At 56.1% G+C, this 22361-nt stretch overlaps 2 protein-coding genes across 3 annotated transcripts in view; one reads left to right on the forward strand and one right to left on the reverse strand.

The window, feature by feature from the left end:
- GDAP2 (ganglioside induced differentiation associated protein 2) overlaps positions 1-22361 on the reverse strand; it is a 471310-nt gene that overhangs the window by 327912 nt on the left and 121037 nt on the right. The window lies entirely within an intron of this gene.
- LOC146799822 (parvalbumin beta-like) lies at positions 11289-21267 on the forward strand. Its single transcript, XM_085620703.1, has 5 exons — positions 11289-11404; positions 13561-13628; positions 15648-15780; positions 19807-19916; positions 21019-21267. Exons 2-5 carry the CDS (start codon positions 13568-13570, stop codon positions 21042-21044), a joined length of 330 nt encoding a protein of 109 aa, XP_085476829.1. The 5' UTR covers positions 11289-11404; positions 13561-13567; the 3' UTR covers positions 21045-21267.

A 22361-nucleotide genomic window follows, 5' to 3' on the forward strand; every position in this document is an offset into this window, starting at 1 on the left:
TGAGAGCAGCCATACAAGCTTCCCTCACAGCCCAGGGGTAGCTCATTGACAGGAGCCGTACAAGCTTCCCTCACAGCACAGGTGTAGCTCATTGAGAGCAGCCGTACAAGCTTCCCTCACTGCACAGGTGTACCTCATTGACAGGACCCGTACAAGCTTCCCTCACAGCCCAGGTGTACCTCATTGAGAGGACCCGTACAAGCTTCCCTCACAGCCCAGGTGTACCTCATTGAGAGGAGCCGTACAAGCTTCCCTCACTGCACAGGTGTACCTCATTGAGAGCAGCCGTACAAGCTTCCCTCACGGCACAGGTGTATCTCACTGAGAGCAGCCATACAAGCTTCCCTCCTGGCACAGGTGTACCTCATTGAGAGCAGCCGTACAAGCTTCCCTCCTGGCACAGTTGTTCCTCCTTGAGAGCAGCCGTACAATCTTCCCTCACAGCACAGGTGTAGCTCATTGAGAGCAGCCGTACAAGCTTCCCTCACAGCCCAGGTGTAGCTCATTGAGAGCAGCCATACAAGCTTCCCTCACAGCACAGGTGTACCTCCTTGAGAGCAGCCGTACAAGCTTCCCTCACAACCCAGGTGTAGCTCATTGAGAGCAGCCGTACAAGCTTACCTCCTGGCACAGGTCTACCTCATTGAGAGGAACCGTACAAGCTTCCCTTACGGTACAGGTCTACCTCCTTGAGAGCAGCCGTACAATCTTCCCTCACAGCACAGGTGTACCTCATTGAGAGGAGCTGTACAAGCTTCCCTCACGGCACAGGTGTAGCTCATTGAAAGCAGCCATACTAGCTTACCTCTCGGCACAGGCGTACCTCATTGAGAGCAGCCATACAAGCTTCCCTCACAGCACAGGTGTACCTCACTGAGAGCAGCCGTACAAGCTTCCCTCACAGCCCAGGTGTACCTCATTGAGAGCAGCCGTACAAGCTTCCCTCACAGCACAGTTGTAGCTCATTGAGAGCAGCCGTACAAGCTTCCCTCCTGGCACAGGTCTACCTCCTTGAGAGCAGCCGTACAATATTCCCTCACAGCACAGGTGTACCTCATTGAGAGCAGCCGTACAAGCTTCCCTCACGGCACAGGTGTATCTCACTGAGAGCAGCCATACAAGCTTCCCTCCTGGCACAGGTGTACCTCATTGAGAGCAGCCATACAAGCTTCCCTCCTGGCACAGTTGTTCCTCCTTGAGAGCAGCCGTACAATCTTCCCTCACAGCACAGGTGTAGCTCATTGAGAGCAGCCGTACAAGCTTCCCTCACAGCCCAGGTGTAGCTCATTGAGAGCAGCCATACAAGCTTCCCTCACAGCACAGGTGTACCTCACTGAGAGCAGCCGTACAAGCTTCCCTCACAGCACAGTTGTACCTCCTTGAGAGCAGCCGTACAAGCTTCCCTCACAACCCAGGTGTAGCTCATTGAGAGCAGCCGTACAAGCTTACCTCCTGGCACAGGTCTACCTCATTGAGAGGAGCTGTACAAGCTTCCCTCACGGCACAGGTGTAGCTCATTGAAAGCAGCCATACTAGCTTACCTCTCGGCACAGGCGTACCTCATTGAGAGCAGCCATACAAGCTTCCCTCACAGCACAGGTGTACCTCACTGAGAGCAGCCGTACAAGCTTCCCTCACAGCCCAGGTGTACCTCATTGAGAGCAGCCGTACAAGCTTCCCTCACAACCCAGGTGTAGCCCATTGAGAGCAGCCGTACAAGCTTCCCTCCTGGCACAGGTCTACCTCCTTGAGAGCAGCCGTACAATCTTCCCTCACAGCACAGGTGTACCTCATTGAGAGGAGCTGTACAAGCTTCCCTCACGGCACAGGTGTAGCTCATTTAAAGCAGCCATACTAGCTTAACTCTCGGCACAGGCGTACCTCATTGAGAGCAGCCATACAAGCTTCCCTCACAGCACAGGTGTACCTCACTGAGAGCAGCCGTACAAGCTTCCCTCACAGCCCAGGTGTACCTCATTGAGAGCAGCCATACAAGCTTCCCTCACAACCCAGGTGTAGCTCATTGAGAGCAGCCGTACAAGCTTCCCTCCTGGCACAGGTGTAGCTCATTGAGGAGCCGTACAAGCTTCCCTCACAGCACAGGTGTACCTCATTGAGAGCAGCAATACAAGCTTCCCTCACAGCCCAGGTGTACCTCATTGAGAGGAGCCGTACAAGCTTCCCTCAGAGCCCAGTTGTACCTCATTGAGAGTAGCCGTACAAGCTTCCCTCCTGGCACAGGTGTAGCTCATTGAGAGCAGCCATACAAGCTTCTCACAGCCCAGGTGTACCTCACTGAGGGCAGCCGTACAAGTGTCCCTCTCGGCACAGGTGTTCTCCTCACTGAGAGCAGCAATAAAGCTTCTCTCACAGCCCAGGTGTACCTCATTGTGAGCAGCCATACAAGCTTCTCTCACAGCCCAGGTGTACCTCATTGTGAGCAGCCATACAAGCTTCCCTCACAGCGCAGGTGTACCTCACTGAGAGCAGCCGTACAAGCTTCCCTCCTAGCACAGGTGTAGCTCATTGAGAGCAGCCGTACAAGCTTCCCTCACAACCCAGGTGTAGCTCATTGAGAGGAGCCGTACAAGCTTCCCTCACAGCACAGGTGTAGCTCATTGAGAGCAGCCGTACAAGCTTCTCTCACAGCACAGGAATAGCTCATTGAGAGCAGCCGTACAAGCCTCCCTCCTGGCAAAAGGTGTAGCTCATTGAGAGCAGCCGAACAAGCTTCTCTCACAACACAGGTGTAGCTCATTGAGAGCAGCCGTACAACCTTCCCTCCTGGCACATGTGTAGCTCATTGAGAGCAGCCGTACAAGCTTCCCTCCTGGCACATGTGTAGCTCATTGAGAGCAGCTGTACAAGCTTCTCTCACAGCACAGGTGTAGCTCATTGAGAGCAGCCGTACAAGCTTCTCTCACAGCATGTGGAGAAGTCATTAAAGTGTCTTGCAAGCCATGTGTGCAAACTTCTCTTACAGCACAGGCTGCAGCAGTGCAAGTTTCTCACAGCACGGGTACACTATAAGGAGCAGCAGAGCAAGGTTGTCCCACAGCACAGGAGCAGCACCTGAAAATAGTACAGAAGACCAAGCAGCAGAACACAGCACTGCCCTCCACACCCGCTACCTCCAGACCAAGCCTAAACACCACCACTTGGCAAAGGTGCACACAGAAGACATCAGCACTGTCCCAGGGACGCCCTGAAAAGTCACTTCTTGAAATGAAGCCCCGGTGGTAGACAATCCAGTAGCGTGGAGTAGAGTATCGTAGAGTAGAGTGGTGTGGAGTAGAGTGCCATAGAGTGGAGTAGAGTATCGTAGAGCTGAGTGGAGTATCGTAGAGTAGAGTATCGTTGAGCTGCAAAGAGTGGAGTAGAGTATCGTAGAGTAGAGTGGTGTGGAGTAGAGTGCCATAGAGTGGAGTAGAGTATCGTTGAGCTGCATAGAGTGGAGTAGAGTATCGTAGAGTAGAGTGGTGTGGAGTAGAGTGCCATAGAGTGGAGTAGAGTATCGTTGAGCTGCATAGAGTGGAGTAGAGTATCGTATTGTAGAGTGGTGTAGACTAGAGTGCCATAGAGTGGAGTAGAGTATCGTTGAGCTGCATAGAGTGGAGTAGAGTATCGTATTGTAGAGTAGTGTAGAGTAGAGTGCCATAGAGTGGAGTAGAGTATCGTTGAGCTGCATAGAGTGGAGTAGACTATCATAGAGCTGCATAGAGTGGAGTGGAGTGGAGTATCGTAGAGTGGAGTGGAGTGGAGTATCGTAGAGTGGAGTAGAGTATCGTTGAGCTGCAAAGAGTGGAGTAGAGTATCAGAGTGGAGTATCGTAGAGTGGCATAGAGTGGAGTATCGTAGAGTGGCGTAGAGTATCGTTGAGATGCATAGAGTGGAGTAGAGTATCGTAGAGTAGAGTGGTGTGGAGTAGAGTGCCATAGAGTGGAGTAGAGTATCATAGAGCTGCATAGAGTGGAGTAGAGTATCGTATTGTAGAGTGGTGTGGAGTAGAGTGCCATAGAGGGGAGTAGAGTATCGTTGAGCTGCATAGAGTGGAGTAGAGTATCGTAGAGTGGAGTATCGTAGAGTGGCATAGAGTGGAGTAGAGTATCGTTGAGCTGCATAGAGTGGAGTAGAGTATCGTAGAGTGGAGTATCGTAGAGTGGCATAGAGTGGAGTAGAGTATTGTAGAGTGGCATAGAGTGGAGTAGAGTATCAGAGCTGCATAGAGTGGAGTATCGTAGAGTGGCATAGAGTGGAGTAGAGTATTGTTGAGCTGCATGGAGTGGAGTAGACTATCGTAGAGTGGCATAGAGTGCAGTAGAGTATTGTAGAGTGAAGTAGAGTATCCTAGAGCTGCATAGAGTGGAGTAGAGTATCGTAGAGTGGAGTATCGTAGAGTGGCATAGCGTGGAGTAGACTATCTGAGTGGCATAGAGTGGAGTAGAGTATTGTAGAGTGGCAGAGTGGAGTAGAGTATCAGCTGCATAGAGTAGAGTAGAGTATCGTAGAGTGGAGTGTCGTAGAGTGGAGTGTCGTAGAGTGGAGTAGAGTATTGTAGAGTGGCATAGAGTAGCGTAGAGTATTGTAAAGTGGAGTATCGTAGAGTGGCATAGAGTGGAGTAGAGTATCAGAGCTGCATAGAGTAGAGTATCGTAGAGTGACAGAGTGGAGTAGAGTATCGTAGAGTGGCATAGAGTGGAGTAGAGTATCAGAGCTGCATAGAGTGGAGTAGAGTATTGTAGAGTGGCATAGAGTAGAGTAGAGTATCGTAGAGTGGAGTATCGTAGAGTGGCATAGAGTGGAGTAGAGTATTGTAGAGTGGCATAGAGTAGAGTAGAGTATCGTAGAGTGACAGAGTGGAGTAGAGTATCGTAGAGTGGCATAGAGTGGAGTAGATTATCAGAGCTGCATAGAGTGGAGTAGAGTATTGTGGAGTACAGTGGCAGAGTAGAGTGGACGACAGAGTGTCTTAGAGTGGAGTACAGTGTCAGTATCATAGAGTGAAGTGTTGTAGACTGGCATAGGCTTAAGTAGAGCGGCTTTGCATGAAGTAGAGTGGAGTACGGTGGAGTAGGATGTCCGAATGGAGATTTGTAGAGTGCAGCGGCGGGGAGTGGCGCAGAGTGGAGTGGCACAGAGTGGAGTGGCAGCTTTGAATAGAGTAGATGATTAAAGCAGAGTGGTGTATCATTAAGTGCGGAGGAGTGATGTGGAGTAGAATGTCGTAGACTGAAGTGGTGAAGTGTGTCAGAGTGGACTTGACTGGTGTAGAGTGGCGTAGAATGGGGCAGAGTGGCGTAGAGTGTAGTAGTGTTGTGGAATGGGTGAGAGTGTCAAAGTGTAGTCCCACAGTGTGTCATGGAGTGGCGTAGTGTGGAGTATCGTAGAATGGAGTAGTATCGTAGTAGAGTGGAGTTGCGCTAAGTATCATGGAGTCTTGTGTCGTAGAGTGCAGCAGAGTGTCGTAGAGTGCAGCAGAGTGTCGTAGAGTGCAGCAGAGTGTCGTAGAGTGCAGCAGAATGCTGTAGAGAGTCCGACATTGAAGTAGTGTAGAGTGGCATGGACTGGAGTGTCTTAGAGTGTAGTAAAGTCATGGGGTAGACCGCCCAGATGAACCGTGGGGTGGGCAGGTAGTGGGGGGGGGGGCTCTCTGCCACTCAACAGTGGGACGGTCTGACTGAAGAGGGGGCTTGGGTAGGGGGCTCTTGACAGCCCTTTAAAATTAGGCCAGGTGACCCCTTACCACTCCCCCATTTGGCGATTTTGTCTGGGGTATAGTATAAAAAGAAGCATGTTTTATAGAACTGTGCTTGGAGTTTCGTGGACATAAGAATTGTTTGAGACATTGAATATGCATAATTAAATGTATCCATAGTTGTACCAATTTTCCCCTGCCACTTCTGAGATGTTTCCTCCAGATCATCCAGAAACAGCACATTTATAAGGGAATATATTCCCCCGATTGTGCTTTTTTGTATGTGAATTAATGTTTCCACTAAAGTTATTTTTTCAGGCAGAGTCCTCCCCCCCCACCCTTCGTACCAGAAAGTCTCTGATTTGAAGATATTTAAAAAAGTCCCGCCAGTCCTGTTGAAAGTTTTCTCTTAGTTCTTCAAAGGATTGTATCCCTGCATGGGGGAGGCGACGCCCTATAGGATTTATTCCTGCCTCGTTCCACTTGTTGATGCCGTTATCTTTGAAGATCTCCGGCAGAGCAGGGTTATCCCTCAGGGGGGTATAAAATGATATTCGCCCAATACCCAGCATTTTTCTGACAGCTTTCCATACCTTAAACCCACTAAACAGTGTTTTAAATTTCACATTTTTATGGTAGCTGTCATGTAAGTGTCGCCAGAGCTATCCGTTACTCTTACTACCCAAAATTAATTGAAAAATAGATGGCGATTCGCCCCTGGTAACATTTCTATCCCGGCATTCTGTAATAGCTCACGACTATAAAGCAACACAGATGCCCAATAATATGCTTTTAAAATTGGGAGAGCCAATCGTCCTCATTCCTTTGGCAGGGTCAATAGTTTGTATGCTCGCTGGGGTGGCGCATATGCCCAAATGAGAAGGTGCGTTCCGTAGATTTGAACCATTGATCTGAAAATTCTAAACATATGGCTCTAAATAGATATAAAATTTTACGGAAAACCAATTTTCAAGGCATTGGCCCTACCAATTAGAGATCGCTGTAGATTGTCTACGCGACGGAGATCTTTCTGCATGGCGCCCAGCACTGGATTCATGTTTCGGTCCACCATATTCTCGAGTTTAGATGTAATGCAGAGTCCTAAGTATGTAGCCTTATCACACATCTCGCTTTTGTTGTTCAGCACGATCTGCGTTTTCCCCCGATTGAGTGCGTATCCGGATACAGGCCCAAATGTATTAGCCTCACTTTCAATAGCAGACACAGCTGTACTAGGATCAGCTGTTGTAACAGCAGTGTCAGCAGCGCACGCCAAGGTCTTGGTCGGATAATCCGGTGACAGAATCAGGGCTATTTCTCGGTTTCCCTCTAGTCTACGAATGAAGGGGTCAATATAGATCGCAAAGAGCAATGGCGAACATGGGCACCCCTGTCGAGTTCCACGAGATATAATCAACTCTTTGGTAAGGCTACCGTTCACCATTGCCATAGCCCTGGGGTTCACATATAGTTTCTGCACAGCCTGGATAAACCCCATCTTGATTCCGACCCTGGCCATAGAGGCCCACATAAACTGCCAGGAGACCCTATCAAAGGCCTTCTCGGCATCGAGAAGAACCAATGCCATAGGGTCTCCTGTACATTCCATACTATCAAATAAGGTGATGAGTCTCTGAATGTGATTAGTAGTTGATCTCCCTGGAACAAAGCCGTGGTGGTATTTAGCAATTACTTTATGTATGATCGGGGCGATTCGATTTGCCAACATTTTTTAATATAATTTAGAGTCTGCACTTATAAGAGTGATATGGCGATATGAGCCTAGCTGATCTGGAGGCTTGTTTGTTTTAGGGAAAATGGCTACCTTTGCCCTAGACCATGAATTTGGAGGCTGCCCCCCTTTAAAAATGTGTACGATTGAGTCAAATAAAATGCCTTTAATCTGATCTATAAACACTAAATAAAATTCCGAAAGTATATTATCCAATCCGGTTGCTTTCCCTTTCGGTAAGTTTTGGATTGTAGTTACAATTTCTTCTACGTTAGGGATTTCATCTAAGGTAAGCTCATCTTCCTTGTCAAACCGGTCGGTGCCTCCTCTATCTAAATATCTCTCAATACGTTCTGGGTCAAATATTTGGCCTTCCATTGGGTCCTGTATTTCCCGTATCAAGTTTGCGGAGGCCGGTTGCCTCATACGGATAGCCAGCTGGTGGCCAACTTGCTCATCGACCTCATACAAAATCTCTTTATGAGCTGCAGCTTTTTTTATGGCTTTAGCAGTAAAAGTATTTGTAATTGCGACCTTTGCGATTGCCACCAGGCTTTGTATTCTATTTATCTCTTCTAGCCCATGGATCCTCAGGTCGCCCTTATCAACTCTTCTTCGGCCAGTCGAAGATTTTCCTGCAGTTCCCTCATGGATTCCCTAGCCCTTTTGTTAGCCTTCAGTGAATATTACATGGTTTCTCCTCGAACCCCTGCTTTTAGGGCGTCCCACATAACTTCGATTGATACACTCCCAATGTTGTCCTCTTACGTGAGCGCAATATTTGTCATCTGAGAGCAAGGATTTCTCAAATGTCCATGAAGTAGGCGTTATGTTTCCTGGTGATGTTTCTAGAGTGCAGATTAGAGGGTTGTGGTCTGAAAGAATTCGAGGGAGCTTCTCAATTTGAAGCTTAGATCGAAGTGAGTTAGACATCAGGATGTCGTCTCTTCTTACATGTGTACTGCCCGTCGTCCTTCAAAGACCAGTCACTGAGGAGATTGATGTTGAAATCCCCGCAGATCAATAAGGGTAGAGGCCAGCGCGTGAGTTCGTTAGAAATCTCATGGAAGACTGACGGATCATCGCTATTGCTCCCATAAATGGCACAAAGAGTGATCTTTTGCCCCTGTCCATCTTGACACTCTGTAACTGCCCAGTGGCCAAATGTATCAGCTTTAGAGCGGTTAAATGTGTACCCTGTGCCCCTGGCTAATATAGCGACCACCCGTGCCCCCTGTGAAGTTGCGCAAACCAGTTTGTACCCCAGTGTTTTTAAAATATGTGTACACGTGCCCTCTATGTGAGTTTCCTGTAAACAGACAACAGTCGTGGTTCATGCTTTGTAATCCTAGCGCAGCAATTTGTCTCTTTTTAATGTCGTTCAAGCCACAAATATTTACGGAGAGCACTTTTAGAACCCCCATCTTACTAGTTCATGTGGTCCGAGTGTGTGCTCTGGATTTTGCGTTGCCCCTTTACTACACCATAACCGGATATTTCCAGCATACCAGTTTGCCCTGTTGAGGTTCCCCTCACTCTTACTCAGTTGGAAAAATCGAATAAAGATATTTTTTAAAAAAAAAATATGCCAGGTGAAGGCTCTTTAAGTGTCTTAACTTTCTGGGAAATGCCTGGGCCCTTAGATTTAAGCCGCGTGAGGGTACCCACAAATATCTGTCAGGGCACAGTGGAGGGGTCCGTTAGTATTACCAAGGAGTCCGTGAGGGGGCTGATGGGTGATTGTGAGAGCAAAATGTGGCAGCACACCCGAGGGTCTGCAAGATACAAAGACGAGGGTACATGAGGGCACACATCAGTGTGTGCGAGGGCACAGATCTGTGAAAGCAACAAGCGATGGACGAGGCATGTGACAACAACTGTGTCTCTGAGGGCACAGGTGAGGGGGTCGGTGGTGGTTATAGGTGGGGTATGCGAGGACAAATGCGACTGTACACGCAGGCGTCTGAGGGCACAGGTGAGGGGGTCGGTGGTGGTTATAGGTGGGGTATGCGAGGACAAATGCGACTGTACACGCAGGCGTCTGAGGGCACAGGTGAGGGGGTCGGTGGTGGTTACAGGTGGGGTATGCGAGGACAAATGCGACTGTACACGCAGGCGTCTATGAGGGCACAGGTGAGGGGGTCGGTGGTGGTTTGAGGGGGGTATATGAGGACACATGCGACTGTACACGCGGGCGTCTGAGGGCACAGGTGAGGGGGTCGGTGGTGGTTTGAGGGGGGTATATGAGGACACATGCGACTGTACACGCGGGCGTCTCCGAGGGCGCAGGTGAGGGGGTCGGTGGTGGTTTGAGGGGGGTATATGAGGACACATGCGACTGTACACGCGGGCGTCTGAGGGCACAGGTGAGGGGGTCGGTGGTGGTTTTAGGGGGGTATATGAGGACACATGCGACTGTACACGCGGGCGTCTCCGAGGGCACAGGTGAGGGGGTCGGTGGTGGTTTTAGGGGGGTATATGAGGACACATGCGACTGTACACGCGAGCGTCTCCGAGGGCGCAGGTGGTGGTTTGAGGGGAGGTATGTGATTCGAGGTTCAGAAGTGATTGCACGCCTAAGGTATGTGAGGGGCACAGGTGAGCCTGTAAGGGGGGGGGGGCAGCAGTGAACTCTCACCACTCACTACCGCCTCGATCCGTCCCACCTTAAACGGCCTCCCATGATCCCTCGCGGTTCAATTCTAACTGCGAGTAAAAGGTAGACCAGGTGTGGGGGGGCTGCGACCGTCGCGCCCCTGAGGAGCAGAGAATATGGAGGGCAGGGAGGGGCGGGGGCTGACCAGTCCAGCGGCTAAAGCGTCATCTTGACCAGCGCTCCGGCCAGGGCGGAGACCAGTTTGTCCACATCCTGCAACCCCCCCAAGGCACCCCGTGACTATCGGTCCCCCAAAAGAATAGCGTTCAAACTGCCCTCTCCCTCCCCTTGTAGGAACCCCTTTACAGGGGCATCGCGCGGCCAGAGGCTGGGTCACATCAGAAGGGGTGCAAGCCCCCTTACCAATGGCCACATCTGAGGAGGTGCGCCTTGGGGGTGCTAGCCCCCCTTGGCAGGACTACTTATAACATGAGCTCTGATGGTGCCAGCCGCCCTTGGCCAGGCTTCATCTGAGGGGGTGCCCTACAGGTCCACCCACCCCCCGCCCACTCCCCGGCAGGGCCACATATGAGGGGGTGCCCTACAGGTCCATCCACCCCCCCCCCCCCCCGGCAGCGCCACATATGAGGGGGTGCCCTACAGGTCCATCCACCCCCCGCCAACTCCCCGGGCCACATATGAGGGCGTGCCCTGTAGGTGCAGGCCCCCTCGGCAGTGCCACATCTGTCGGCAGTGCCACATCTGAGGGGTGCCCTGTAGGTGCAGGCCCCCTCGGCAGTGCCACATCTGTCGGCAGCGCCACATCTGAGGGGTGCCCTGTAGGTGCAGGCCCCCTCGGCAGTGCCACACCTTAGGGCTGGCCTGTAGGTGCCACACTGCCTGGCACTCCCCGGAGAGCGGCTTCGCACGTGTCCCATCTTTAAGAGTCAGCGGATTGTCAGCAACAAGAAGTGAAAGTTCAGCTGCTGTGAGGCGCCCTAACACACGGGTTACCATCCGGTCAATGGGCCCTTCTCGAGACGTGGGGTGCGCTGGTCACTGACAGAAGGGCACCGAGCCCCCTCAGACCCCTAGACTGCCTCTCCCGGGGGGCCCAGGTGCAGGAGGCAAGGGTGCCCAAGGAGTGCAGGACTGGGTCTCCAAGACATCCGGGGCATTCCTGGGGTTAAAAATACCATCTGGCCAGCCAGCACTTTTGCCTGCTGGCGCTTTGGGGAGGGCGGGGGCCCGCCGCCGGTCCGGACTGCTGTATAAGGACCTGTCGCGAGGAGAGGGGGTATAAAAGAGGGCCAAGGGTGGACCAGGGCCGCCGAAGACCTCAACAACTCTCCTTCGCCACTTCAGACAGACCCCAAGCACGGTGAGTGGGCAGCACCAGCCTGGAGCCCGGGGACCTTGGCACGGGGATGGAGGGGTCAGCTGCAGGACAGGACGGGACCTGCCCTCATGGACCCTGGCACGGGGGAGACTGGGGGTAGCGGGGTGAGCAGGCACTGCCCTCGGGATACTGGCATTGGGGAGGCTGGGGGTAGAGGAGTCAGCAGTAGGACAGGACAGGCACTGCCCTCAAGGATCCTGGCTCTGGGAAGGCTGGGGGAGGGGTGAGCAGGCGCTGCCCTCGGGGACCCTGGCACTGAGAAGGCTGGGGATGAGGGTTTAGCAGGCACTCCCCTCGGGACCCTGGCATTGGGGAGGCTGGGGGTAGAGGAGTCAGCAGTAGGACAGGACAGGCACTGCCCTCAAGGATCCTGGCACTAAGGAGGCCGGGGGTGAGGAGTGAGCAGGCACTGCTCTATGGATCCCGGCATTGGGGAGGCTGGGGGTAGAGGGGTCAGCAGTAGGACAGGCACTGCCCTAGGTGACCATGGCGCTAGGCAGGCAGATGATGGGCGGGCCAGACGCAGGACAGAACAGTCCAGGCACTGCCCTCGGTGTACCTGGCACAAGGGGGACTGAGGGGTAGGGGGTCACCTGTGGGCGCGGACAGTTCAGGCACTATCCTCGGATACCCTGCACTGGGGGGTAGAGGGGTCAGCGGGCACTGCCCTCGGGGACCCTGGCACTGGGAGGCTGGCGTTGGAGACATTAGAAGCCAGGCTCTACAGGCACTAAGGGGAGGTTATAGCACACCCTGGGCCCTGGCACTAGACATGCGGAGGTAGGGGGGGGGGTGTCACCTGTGGGCCGTGCCTGTTCACAGGGGAGGGAGGTATGGAGAGCAGATGGCAACTGCCCCAGCGCCCCACCAGAGAGTCCAAGTGATCAGCTGAGAGCTGCACCGGGGCCGAGGGTAGCGCCCGGGGGTCGTGCTGGGCGCCTCTAGGCACCAGAGAGTCCAAGTGACCAGCTGAGAACTACGCGGGGCCGAGGGTAGCGCCAGGGGGATCAACGTAACCAGCTGAGAACTGCGCGGGCCCGAGGGCAGCGCCCGGGGGTCCTGCTGGGCGCCTCTAGGCACCAGAGAGTCCAAGTGACCAGCTGAGAGCTGCACCGGGGCCAAGGCTAGTGCTAGGGGGGTCCAAGTGACCAGCTGAGAGCTGCGCGGGGCCGAGGGCAGCGTCCGGGGGTCCAAGTGACCAGCTGAGAGCTGCACCGGGGCCGAGGGTAGCGCCAGGGGGTCGTGCTGGGCGCCTCTAGGCACCAGAGAGTCCAAGTGACCAGCTGAGAGCTGCACCGGGGCCGAGGCTGGTGCCAGGGGGGTCCAAGTGACCAGCTGAGAGCTGCACCGGGGCCGAGGGTAGCGCCAGGGGGTCGTGCTTGGCGCCTCTAGGCACTAGAGTCCAAGTGACCAGCTGAAAGCTGCAGCGGGGCCGAGGGTAGCGCCAGGGGGATCAAAGTAACCAGTTGAGAACTGCGCGGGCCCGAGGGCAGCGACCGGGGGTCCTGCTGGGCGCCTCGAGGCACCAGAGAGTCCAAGTGACCAGCTGAGAGCTGCACCGGGGCCGAGGCTGGTGCCAGGGGGGTCCAAGTGACCAGCTGAGAGCTGCACCGGGGCCGAGGGTAGCGCCCGGGGGTCCAAGTGACCAGCTGAGAGCTGCACCGGGGCCGAGGCTGGTGCCAGGGGGGTCCAAGTGACCAGCTGAGAGCTGCACCGGGGCCGAGGGTAGCGCCCGGGGGTCCAAGTGACCAGCTGAGAGCTGCACCGGGGCCGAGGCTGGTGCCAGGGGGGTCCAAGTGACCAGCTGAGAGCTGCACCGGGGCCGAGGGTAGCGCCCGGGGGTCCAAGTGACCAGCTGAGAGCTGCACCGGGGCCGAGGCTGGTGCCAGGGGGGTCCAAGTGACCAGCTGAGAGTTGCACCGGGGCCGAGGGTAGCGCCAGGGGGATCAAAGTAACCAGCTGAGCCTGAGAACTGCGCGGGCCCGAGGGTCCTGCTGGTCGCCTCTAGGCACCAGAGGGTCCAGGTAACGCGCTATGAACAGCACTAGAGCGTAGGCAATCGTCTCGGATCCTGGGGGGTGAGGGGGCTGTGATGCCTGTGAGAGGCCCGAGTCTGACCCATGCCTCCCCCTCCTCAGGTTCAAGATGGCCTTCGCAGGACTCCTGAGCGACGCTGACATCGCTGCTGCCCTGGACAGCTGCAAAGGTAAGACCCGAGGAGCCCTAGCGCCCCCTGCCCAATGCCACCCCTCCTCGCCCACTGAACACTGCCCTCCACCCCAGATCCAGCCCCTCCCTCTCCCACCGAAGGCGCTCTAACCCAGTGCTGGTGCGTGCTCACTCTCGGCGCTTTATTCTATGCCCCAATGTTTCCTTTCCATCTCCCCACCCTGCCACCCTCTCACACCCGGTTTCTTCCACTCACCCATCCACCACTCACACCTGGGCTGGCCCTACCACCCACCACTCACAGCTGTGCCCCTCCCTCACCCATTCACCACTCACACCGGTGCTGCCCCTTCCATCCACCACTCACCTGTGCCCTTCCCTCCCCATGCCACCCTCACACCTGTGCCCCTACCTCCCCATCCCACCCTCACCTGTGCCTCTCCCATCCACCCTCACACCCGTGCCCCTTCCTCACCTATCCACCACTCACACCTGTAGTGCCCCTACCATCCACCCTCACACCTGTGCCCCTCCCCAACCCATCCACCCTCTCACAACTGGAACCATCCACCACAGTTGTGCCCCACCATCCTATCACAGCTGTGCACCGCCACCCTATCAAAGCTGTGCCCCTCCCCACCCTCTCACACCTATGCCCATTGTCTCACCCATCCACCCTCACAGCTGTGCCCTTCCCCACCCTCTCACACCTGTGCCAGTCTCTCCCTTACACGTGTGCCCCTCCACCCTCGCTCTTGTGCCCTCTTAACCCCCCTCACACCCATGCCCTCCCCTCCACCCTCACACTTGTGCCCCTCCAACCCTCTCACACCCGTGCCCTCCCCCCTCTCACACCGTGCCCTCCCTTTCCCCCCTCACACCCGTGCCCTCCCCTCACTCTTCACACCCGTGCCCTCTAGCCCCCCTCTTCACACCCGTGCCCTCTAGCCCCCCTCTTCACACCCGTGCCCTCTAGCCCCCTTCTTCACACCCGTGCCCTCTAGCCCCCTTCTTCTCACCCGTGCCCTCTAGCCCCCCTCTTCACACCTGTACCCTCCACCCTCTCACACCCGTGCCCCTCCACCCTCTCACACCCGTGCCCCTCCACCCTCTCACACCCGTGCCCCTCCACCCTCACACCCGTGCTCCTCCACCCTCACACCCGTGCCCTCCCCTCCCTCACACCCGTGCCCTCACTTCGTGCCCTCCCCCTTAAAACACCCGTGCCCTCACTTCCCCCTCACACCCGTGCCCCTCCACCCCCTCACCCCTCCACCCTCTCACACCCGTGCCCCTCCCACATCCGTGCCCCTCCCCTCCCCCTCCCCTCTCTTCTCACACCCGTGCCCTCCCCTCCCACCCATGGCCTCCCCTTCCCCCCTGACGCCCGTGCCCTCCCCTTCCCCCTTCCCCCCTCACGCCCGTGCCCTCCCCTTCCCCCCTCATGCCCGTGCCCTCCCCTTCCCCCCTCATGCCCGTGCCCTCCCCTCCCCCTCTCAAACCCGTGCCCTCCACCCTCTCACACCTGTGCCCTCCACCCTCTCACACCTGTGCCCTCCACCCTCTCACACCTGTGCCCTCCCCTCCCCCCTGTGCCCTCCCCTCCCCCTCTCACACCCGTGCCCTCCCCTCTCCCTCTCACACCCGTGCCCTCCCCTATCCCTCACACCCGTGCCCTCCCCTATCCCTCTCACACCCGTGCCCTCCCCTCTCCCTCACACCCGTGCCCTCCACCCTCTCACACCTGTGCCCTCCCCTCCCCCCTGTGCCCTCCCCTCCCCCTCTCACACCCGTGCCCTCCCCTCTCCCTCTCACACCCGTGCCCTCCCCTATCCCTCACACCCGTGCCCTCCCCTCTCCCTCTCACACCCGTGCCCTCCCCTCTCCCTCACACCCGTTCCCTCCACCCTCTCACACCCGTGCCCTCCACCCTCTCACACCCGTGCCTTCCCCTCCACCCCTCACACCCGTGCCCTCCACCCTCTCACACCCGTGCCCTCCACCCTCTCACACCCGTGCCCTCCACCCTCTCACACCTGTGCCCTCCCCTCCACAGCCGCAGACTCCTTCAACTACAAGACTTTCTTCGCCAAGATCGGCCTCCAGGGCAAGTGCGCGGATGTGGTCAAGAAGGTGTTCGCCGTCCTGGACCAGGACCAGAGCGGCTTCATTGAAGAGGATGAGCTCAAGTGAGTGGGGTGCTCAGGGGGTTCAAGCGCCTGCTGCGGGGACAAGGGGGCTGCTGATGGAAGGCTAGGAGGGTTCAGGCGCCTGCTGCAGGGACAAGGGGGCTGCTGATGGAGGGTTCAGGCGCCTGCTGCAGAGACAAGGGGGGTTCTGATGGAGGACTTTGAGGGTTCAGGCGCCTGCTGCAGGGACAAGGGGGCTACTGCAGGACACTAAGAAAGGCCAGCGTAGACTGGCACAATCACAGGATGCGGGTGGACCGCTGGGGCTGGAAGGTTGTTGGCACTGTTTGGTACGTTCGCCTTTGCTTCAGAGGCCTGCCAGGGCGATGGGGCGCACTAGGTTCATGCCCAGAGTAGTCTGGGAGCACAGTGCCCATGCGGAGAACAGCCTGGGCAAACACTATTCTTTCCCTCAGAAGCCTTGGTACACAATCATGCCCTGAGCAGCCTTGGTACACACTGATCATGTCCCGTGCAGTCTTGGAACACACTGACCATGCCCTGAGGAGCCTTGGTACACACCGATTATGCCCTGAGCAGCCTTGGTACACAAATATCATGTCCTAAGCAGCCTTGGTACACCATGACATGAGCAGCCTTGGTACACACCGATTATGCCCTGAGCAGCCTTGGTACACATCAATCATGCCCCAGCAGCCTTGGTGCACACCGATCATGCCCCAGCAGCCTTGGTGCACACCGATCATGCCCCAGCAGCCTTGGTGCACACCGATCATGCCCCAGCAGCCTTGGTGCACACCGATCATGCCCCAGCAGCCTTGGTGCACACCGATCATGCCCCGAGCAGCCTTGGTGCACACCAAACATGCCCCGAGCAGCCTTGGTGCACACCATCATGCCCCGAGCAGCCTTGGTGCACACCATACTTCCTCAACAAGATCACGGACATACACAGTAGCTTCAACAACCAACCAACGCACACCATGACCGACCAACCACCCCCACCCACCACCACCCTCCACGCCTGGACCCCGATCAGCACCGAAGACACCATCCGCACGATGAACTCCATCCACTCCGGATCACCGACCGACCCCTGCCCTCACCACGTCTTCAACAAGGCCGACGCTGTCATCGCACCCCACCTGCGAGACATCATCAACACATCCTTCGACACCGCCATCTTCCCCGAGAGCTGGAAACACGCCGAACTCAGCGCTCTACTCAAGAAACCAACAGCGGACCCCACCGACCTCAAGAATTACCGCCCCATCTCGCTTCTCCCGTTTCCAGCCAAAGTCATCGAGAAGACCGTCAACAAGCAGATGGCCGCCTTCCTCGAGACGAACGGATCCCTCGACCCCTCACAGTCCGGCTTCCGAGCCAAACACAGCACCGAGACCGCCCTCATCGCCGCCACCGATGACATTCGAGCCCTGATGGACAATGGAGAAACAGCGGCCCTCATCCTCCTAGACCTCTCCGCGGCATTCGACACGGTTTGCCACCGCACCCTAGTACGGCGCCTCAGCAACATCGGAATCAAGGACAAGGCGCTGGAATGGATCATCTCCTTCCTCGACGGAAGAACACAGAGAGTCCGCCTACCACCGTACAAATCAGAGGCCTCCGAAGTCATCTGCGGCGTCCCCCAAGGATCATCTCTGAGCCCCACCCTCTTCAACGTCTACATGAGCCCCCTCGCGGCCATCGTACGCAAACACAACCTCAGCATAATCTCCTACGCCGACGACACCCAGCTGATCCTCTCCCTGACCAACGACCCCGCCGCCGCCAGAGCCAACCTGCACGAAGGGATGAAAGAGGTAGCCGAGTGGATGACGACCAGCCGCCTGAAACTGAACTCGGACAAGACGGAGGTTCTCATCCTGGGCTCTTCACCCTCCGCCTGGGACGACTCCTGGTGGCCTCCCGCCCTGGGCACCGCACCCAAACCGACAGACCATGCACGCAACCTGGGCTTCATCCTGGACTCCTCCCTCTCTATGACCAGGCAGGTCAACAACGTCTCCTCGGCGTGCTTCAACATCCTACGCATACTTCGGAAGATCTTCTGGTGGATCCCCACAGAGACCAGGAAGACCGTCACCCAGGCCCTCGTCACCAGCCGACTAGACTACGGTAACGCCCTCTACGCCGGTACCACCGCCAAGCTCCAGAAGAGACTCCAGCGGATCCAGAACGCCTCAGCCAGACTCATCCTCGACATCCCACGATCCAGCCACATCTCCGGACATCTGAGAGACCTGCACTGGCTCCCCGTCAACAAGAGAATCACCTTCCGCCTCCTCACCCACGCACACAAAGCCCTACACGACCAAGGCCCGAGCTACCTCAACAGCCGAGTCAACTTCTACGCTCCCACGCGCCACCTCCGATCAGCCAACCACGCCCTCGCCGCCGTCCCCCGCATCCGAAGAGCGACTACAGGAGGAAGGTCCTTCTCCTACCTGGCCGCCAAGACCTGGAACTCCCTCCCGACCGACCTGCGCCTGACCCAAGACCACCTCTCCTTCAGGAAGCAGCTGAAGACCTGGCTATTCGAGCAGTAGCGGCACCCCCCCCCCCCCCCAGCGCCTTGAGACCCTACGGGTATGTAGCGCGCTTTATAAGTGTCACTGATTGATTGACCATCATGCCCGAGCAGCCTTGGTGCACACTGAACATGACCCGAGCAGCCTTTGTGCGCCCGAGCAGCCTTGGTACACACCGATCATGCCCTGAGCAGCCTTGGTACACACCGATCATGCCCTGAGCATCCTTGGTACACACTGACCATGACCTGAGCAGCCTTGGTACACACCGATCATGCCCTGAGCATCCTTGGTACACACTGACCATGCCCTGAGCAGCCTTGGTACACACTGACCATGACCTGAGCAGCCTTGGTACACACCGATCATGCCCTGAGCAGCCTTGGTACACACCGATCATGCCCTGAGCAGCCTTGGTACACACCGACCATGCCCTGAGCAGCCTTGGTACACACCATCATGCCCGAGCAGCCTTGGTGCACACCGAACATGCCCTGAGCAGCCTTGGTACACACTGACCATGACCTGAGCAGCCTTGGTACACACAGATTATGCCTCGAGCAACCTTCGTACACAAACATCATGTCCCCAGCAGCCTTGGTACACACTGACCATGACCTGAGCAGCCTTGGTACACACCGATCATGCCCTGAGCAGCCTTGGTACACACTGATCGTGCCCCGAGCAGCCTTGGTACACACTGATCGTGCCCCGAGCAGCCTAGGTACACACCATCATGCCCGAGCAGCCTTGGTGCACACCGAACATGACCCGAGCAGCCTTGGTGCACACCGATCATGCCCAGAGCAGCCTTGGTACACACCGATCATGCCCTGAGCAGCCTTGGTACACACCGATCATGCCCTGAGAACCCTTGGTACACACAGATTATGCCTCGAGCAGCCTTCATACACAAATATCATGTCCCCAGCAGCCTTGGTACACACCGATTACTCAACGAGCAGCCTTAGTACACACTGATCATGCCTCGAGTGGCCTTGGTACACACCGATCATGCCCCGAGCAGCCTTGGTGTACACCGAACATGCCCCGAGCAGCCTTGGTACACCTTGACTATGCCCGAGCAGCTTTGGTACACACTGATCATACCCTGAGCAGCCTTGGTACACACCGACCATGCCCCGAGCAGCCTAGGTGCACAAGGATCATGTCCTCAGGAGCCTTGGTGCGCACTGACCATGCCCAAGCAGCCTTGGTACACACTGACCATGCCCAAGCAGCCTTGGTACACACTGACCATGCCCTGATGTGCTAGGGATCAGTGGACAGCACAGGACCACACATGGAGGCAGACAATGGAAGCTGGTCTGCACCTCTTAGGGAAGTAGACGTGGGAAGACGGGTGTTAAATCTTAGACGGAAGCAGGGATGGGAGGCTGGTGTTGAACCTCCCAGGGAGGCAAAGAGTGGGAGGCTGGTGACCCTCTAAGGTGGCAGGAATGGGTGCCCTTTTGCAGAACTCACAGTCCACCATTTCTCTCCACCCCAGGCTGTTTCTCCAGAACTTCAATGCCGGCGCCAGAGCCCTGACCGACTGTGAGACCAAGACCTTGCTGGCAGCCGGTGACTCTGATGGTGATGGCAAGATTGGAGTAGACGGTGAGTTCCAGCAAAGTACTGCCACCTGAAGGCCTTTCTCCAGATGGCCCAGTTCACCTGTTCTCGAGTAGTGCTAGTTGGCGCCAACAGTCGGCCCTTTGCCAGCTCCCCCTCCAGGGGCACCATCTTACCCAGGCCACTTCTCCCTGGAGGTACTAGCAGGGCCACTCTCTCAGTCCTTCCTCCTGGCCTTTGGGTGGCACCAGATGGCCCAGTCCACCAGCTGTCCTCAGGGTGGCCCTAGCTGGCCACTAGGCCAGAGGCTCTCTTATCAACGGCATTAGATGGCCCAGACCGCCTTCTCCTTGCAGTAGTAATGCAAGGCCCAGCCGGTCTGCTCTCCTCTGGGAGGCACTAGATGGCCCGCTCTCCTCTTGGTGGCTCCACCCGCTCTTCTGGGTGCCCGTCCTCTGGGTGGCACTAGATGGCCCAGTCCTCCCACTGTTCTATGGGTGGCACTACAAGGTCCAGTCGTCCTGCTCTCCCGTGGGTGGCACCCAACGGCCCAGTATAGCCGCTCTCCTCCGGGTGGCAGCAACCGCTCTTCTGGGAGGCCCTAGTTGGCCCCGTCTGCCCGCTCTCCTCCTGGCGGCAAACACTTAGTCCACCCTCTCTCCGAATGGCACTTGATGGGCCACTTTTCTCAGTTGAACGCTCCCTTCTCGGTGGCTCTGCTTTGGGTGGCACTCAACCCGCTCCGCCTGCTCTCCTTCAGGTGGCAGAAACTCTTAGCCCCCTCTGCCATCGCCAGGTACCATGGGCGGGGCTAGTTCGGACAGACTCCTCCTGGGTGGTACAAGCTAGCCTAGCCCCCTTACTGTCCCCGGGTACCACTGGCTGGGTTTGTCCATCAGCTACTGGGTGGGCCAGCACCCCCCTTCCGCTCCGGGTGGCCCAAGCTAGCCTAGCCCCCTCCCCCTGCTCTCAGTGCACATGAACAGAGGCCTCTTTCTACACACCACAACAAAGCTTTGTATTTTTAACTTTTGCATACATTTTAAAAATCTTTATTTACTAAATAGCCTGTAAAGAACGTGTTGAAGCAAAGATGCAGAGACCTCAATGTAGCCCTTTTTAACCAATTTTTAAATTTTATTCGCAGAGTTCCAGGGCCTGCTCAAGAACTAAGCCCTCCCGGATGACGACCAAGCTGCTTGCACCGCACCCAATCTGTCTTACTTGAAAACAGGGATTTATTTCTGCATTTTGTACAGTGAACTGGCATTGACAATCCCATGGAGGGATGGAGCTGTGATTAGCCCCTTCCACTATGGAGACATTAATCGATAAAAGGACTGCACCGCTGGGGTCTGACCTGGGCCCGCCCAGTCAATAAATGGAGATATTTTCACTTTCTTGTGCTCTTTGGGTTTCTTTAATAAACAGCTGAAAAAACTGCAGAAGAAACAGATGTGCCACGCGCAGGGGTGAGAAAGTGATCATGGTGAATGTCGGCTGACGTTCGGCAGAACGTTGAGATTCTGGATATGTGCAGTATACCAAAGTGATTAATTTGAGCCGGTGTCTTCAGATCCTGGCACTGGCAGTTAATCCTCAACACTGGCACTTGTGACAATCTACCACACGGTGGCGCTGTCTGTGTATTTAGAGATGAGCACAACAACATGTCAAACAAATCAATAAATATCTGCCACCCAAGCCGTGCCTGCAGCTCTGGGTGAGCTGGACTCGTCTTTGTGATCACACTTGTAGGAGTGTGAGGGTCACTAGTTGTGTTGGTTCTGGGAGCCCAGAGGGTTGTAGGATGCCCAAGAGATGCAAGTGGCTAGCACAGCAGAAGGGACCCTGCGAGCTGAGAGGGCTACAGGGTGAGAGGGTACCAGAGAGATGCAACAGGCTGGCACAGCTGAAGAGACCCTGGGAGTCCAGAGAGTGGCAAGGTGAGAGGGAGCCCAGAGGGTTGCAGGGTGCCCGAGAGATGCAAGAGGCTGGCACAGCAGGAGGGACACTGGGAGCCCAGAGGGTGGCAGGGTATGAGGGTGCCTGGGAGATGCCAAACCCTGGTACACCTGCAGAGACCCTGGGAGCCCAGAGGGTTGCAGGGTGCCCGAGAGATGCAAGAGGCTGGCACAGCAGGAGGGACACTGGGAGCCCAGAGGGTACCAGGGTGTGAGGGTGCCCGGGAGAGGCCAGAGGCTGGCACAGTTGTAGAGACCCTGGGAGCCCAGAGGACTGCAGGGTGCCCGAGAGATGCAAGCGGCTGCACAGCAGGAGGGACCCTGGGAGCCCAGAGTGTAGCAGGGTGTCTGAGAGATGCCAGAGGCTGGCAGAGTGGGATGGACCAGGGCGCCACCTCATTATAACAATGCTAAAAGTGAATTAATCCGTTTATATTGATTTATACAATCTCATATACCTAAAGGTGTCAGAGCGCTTTACAAATGGAACTGAATATTACAGGAGAATTATTGGTTACAAATATTG

The sequence above is a fragment of the Triturus cristatus genome, chromosome 8 (assembly GCF_964204655.1).
Source record: "Triturus cristatus chromosome 8, aTriCri1.1, whole genome shotgun sequence".
Lineage (NCBI taxonomy): Eukaryota > Metazoa > Chordata > Amphibia > Caudata > Salamandridae > Triturus > Triturus cristatus.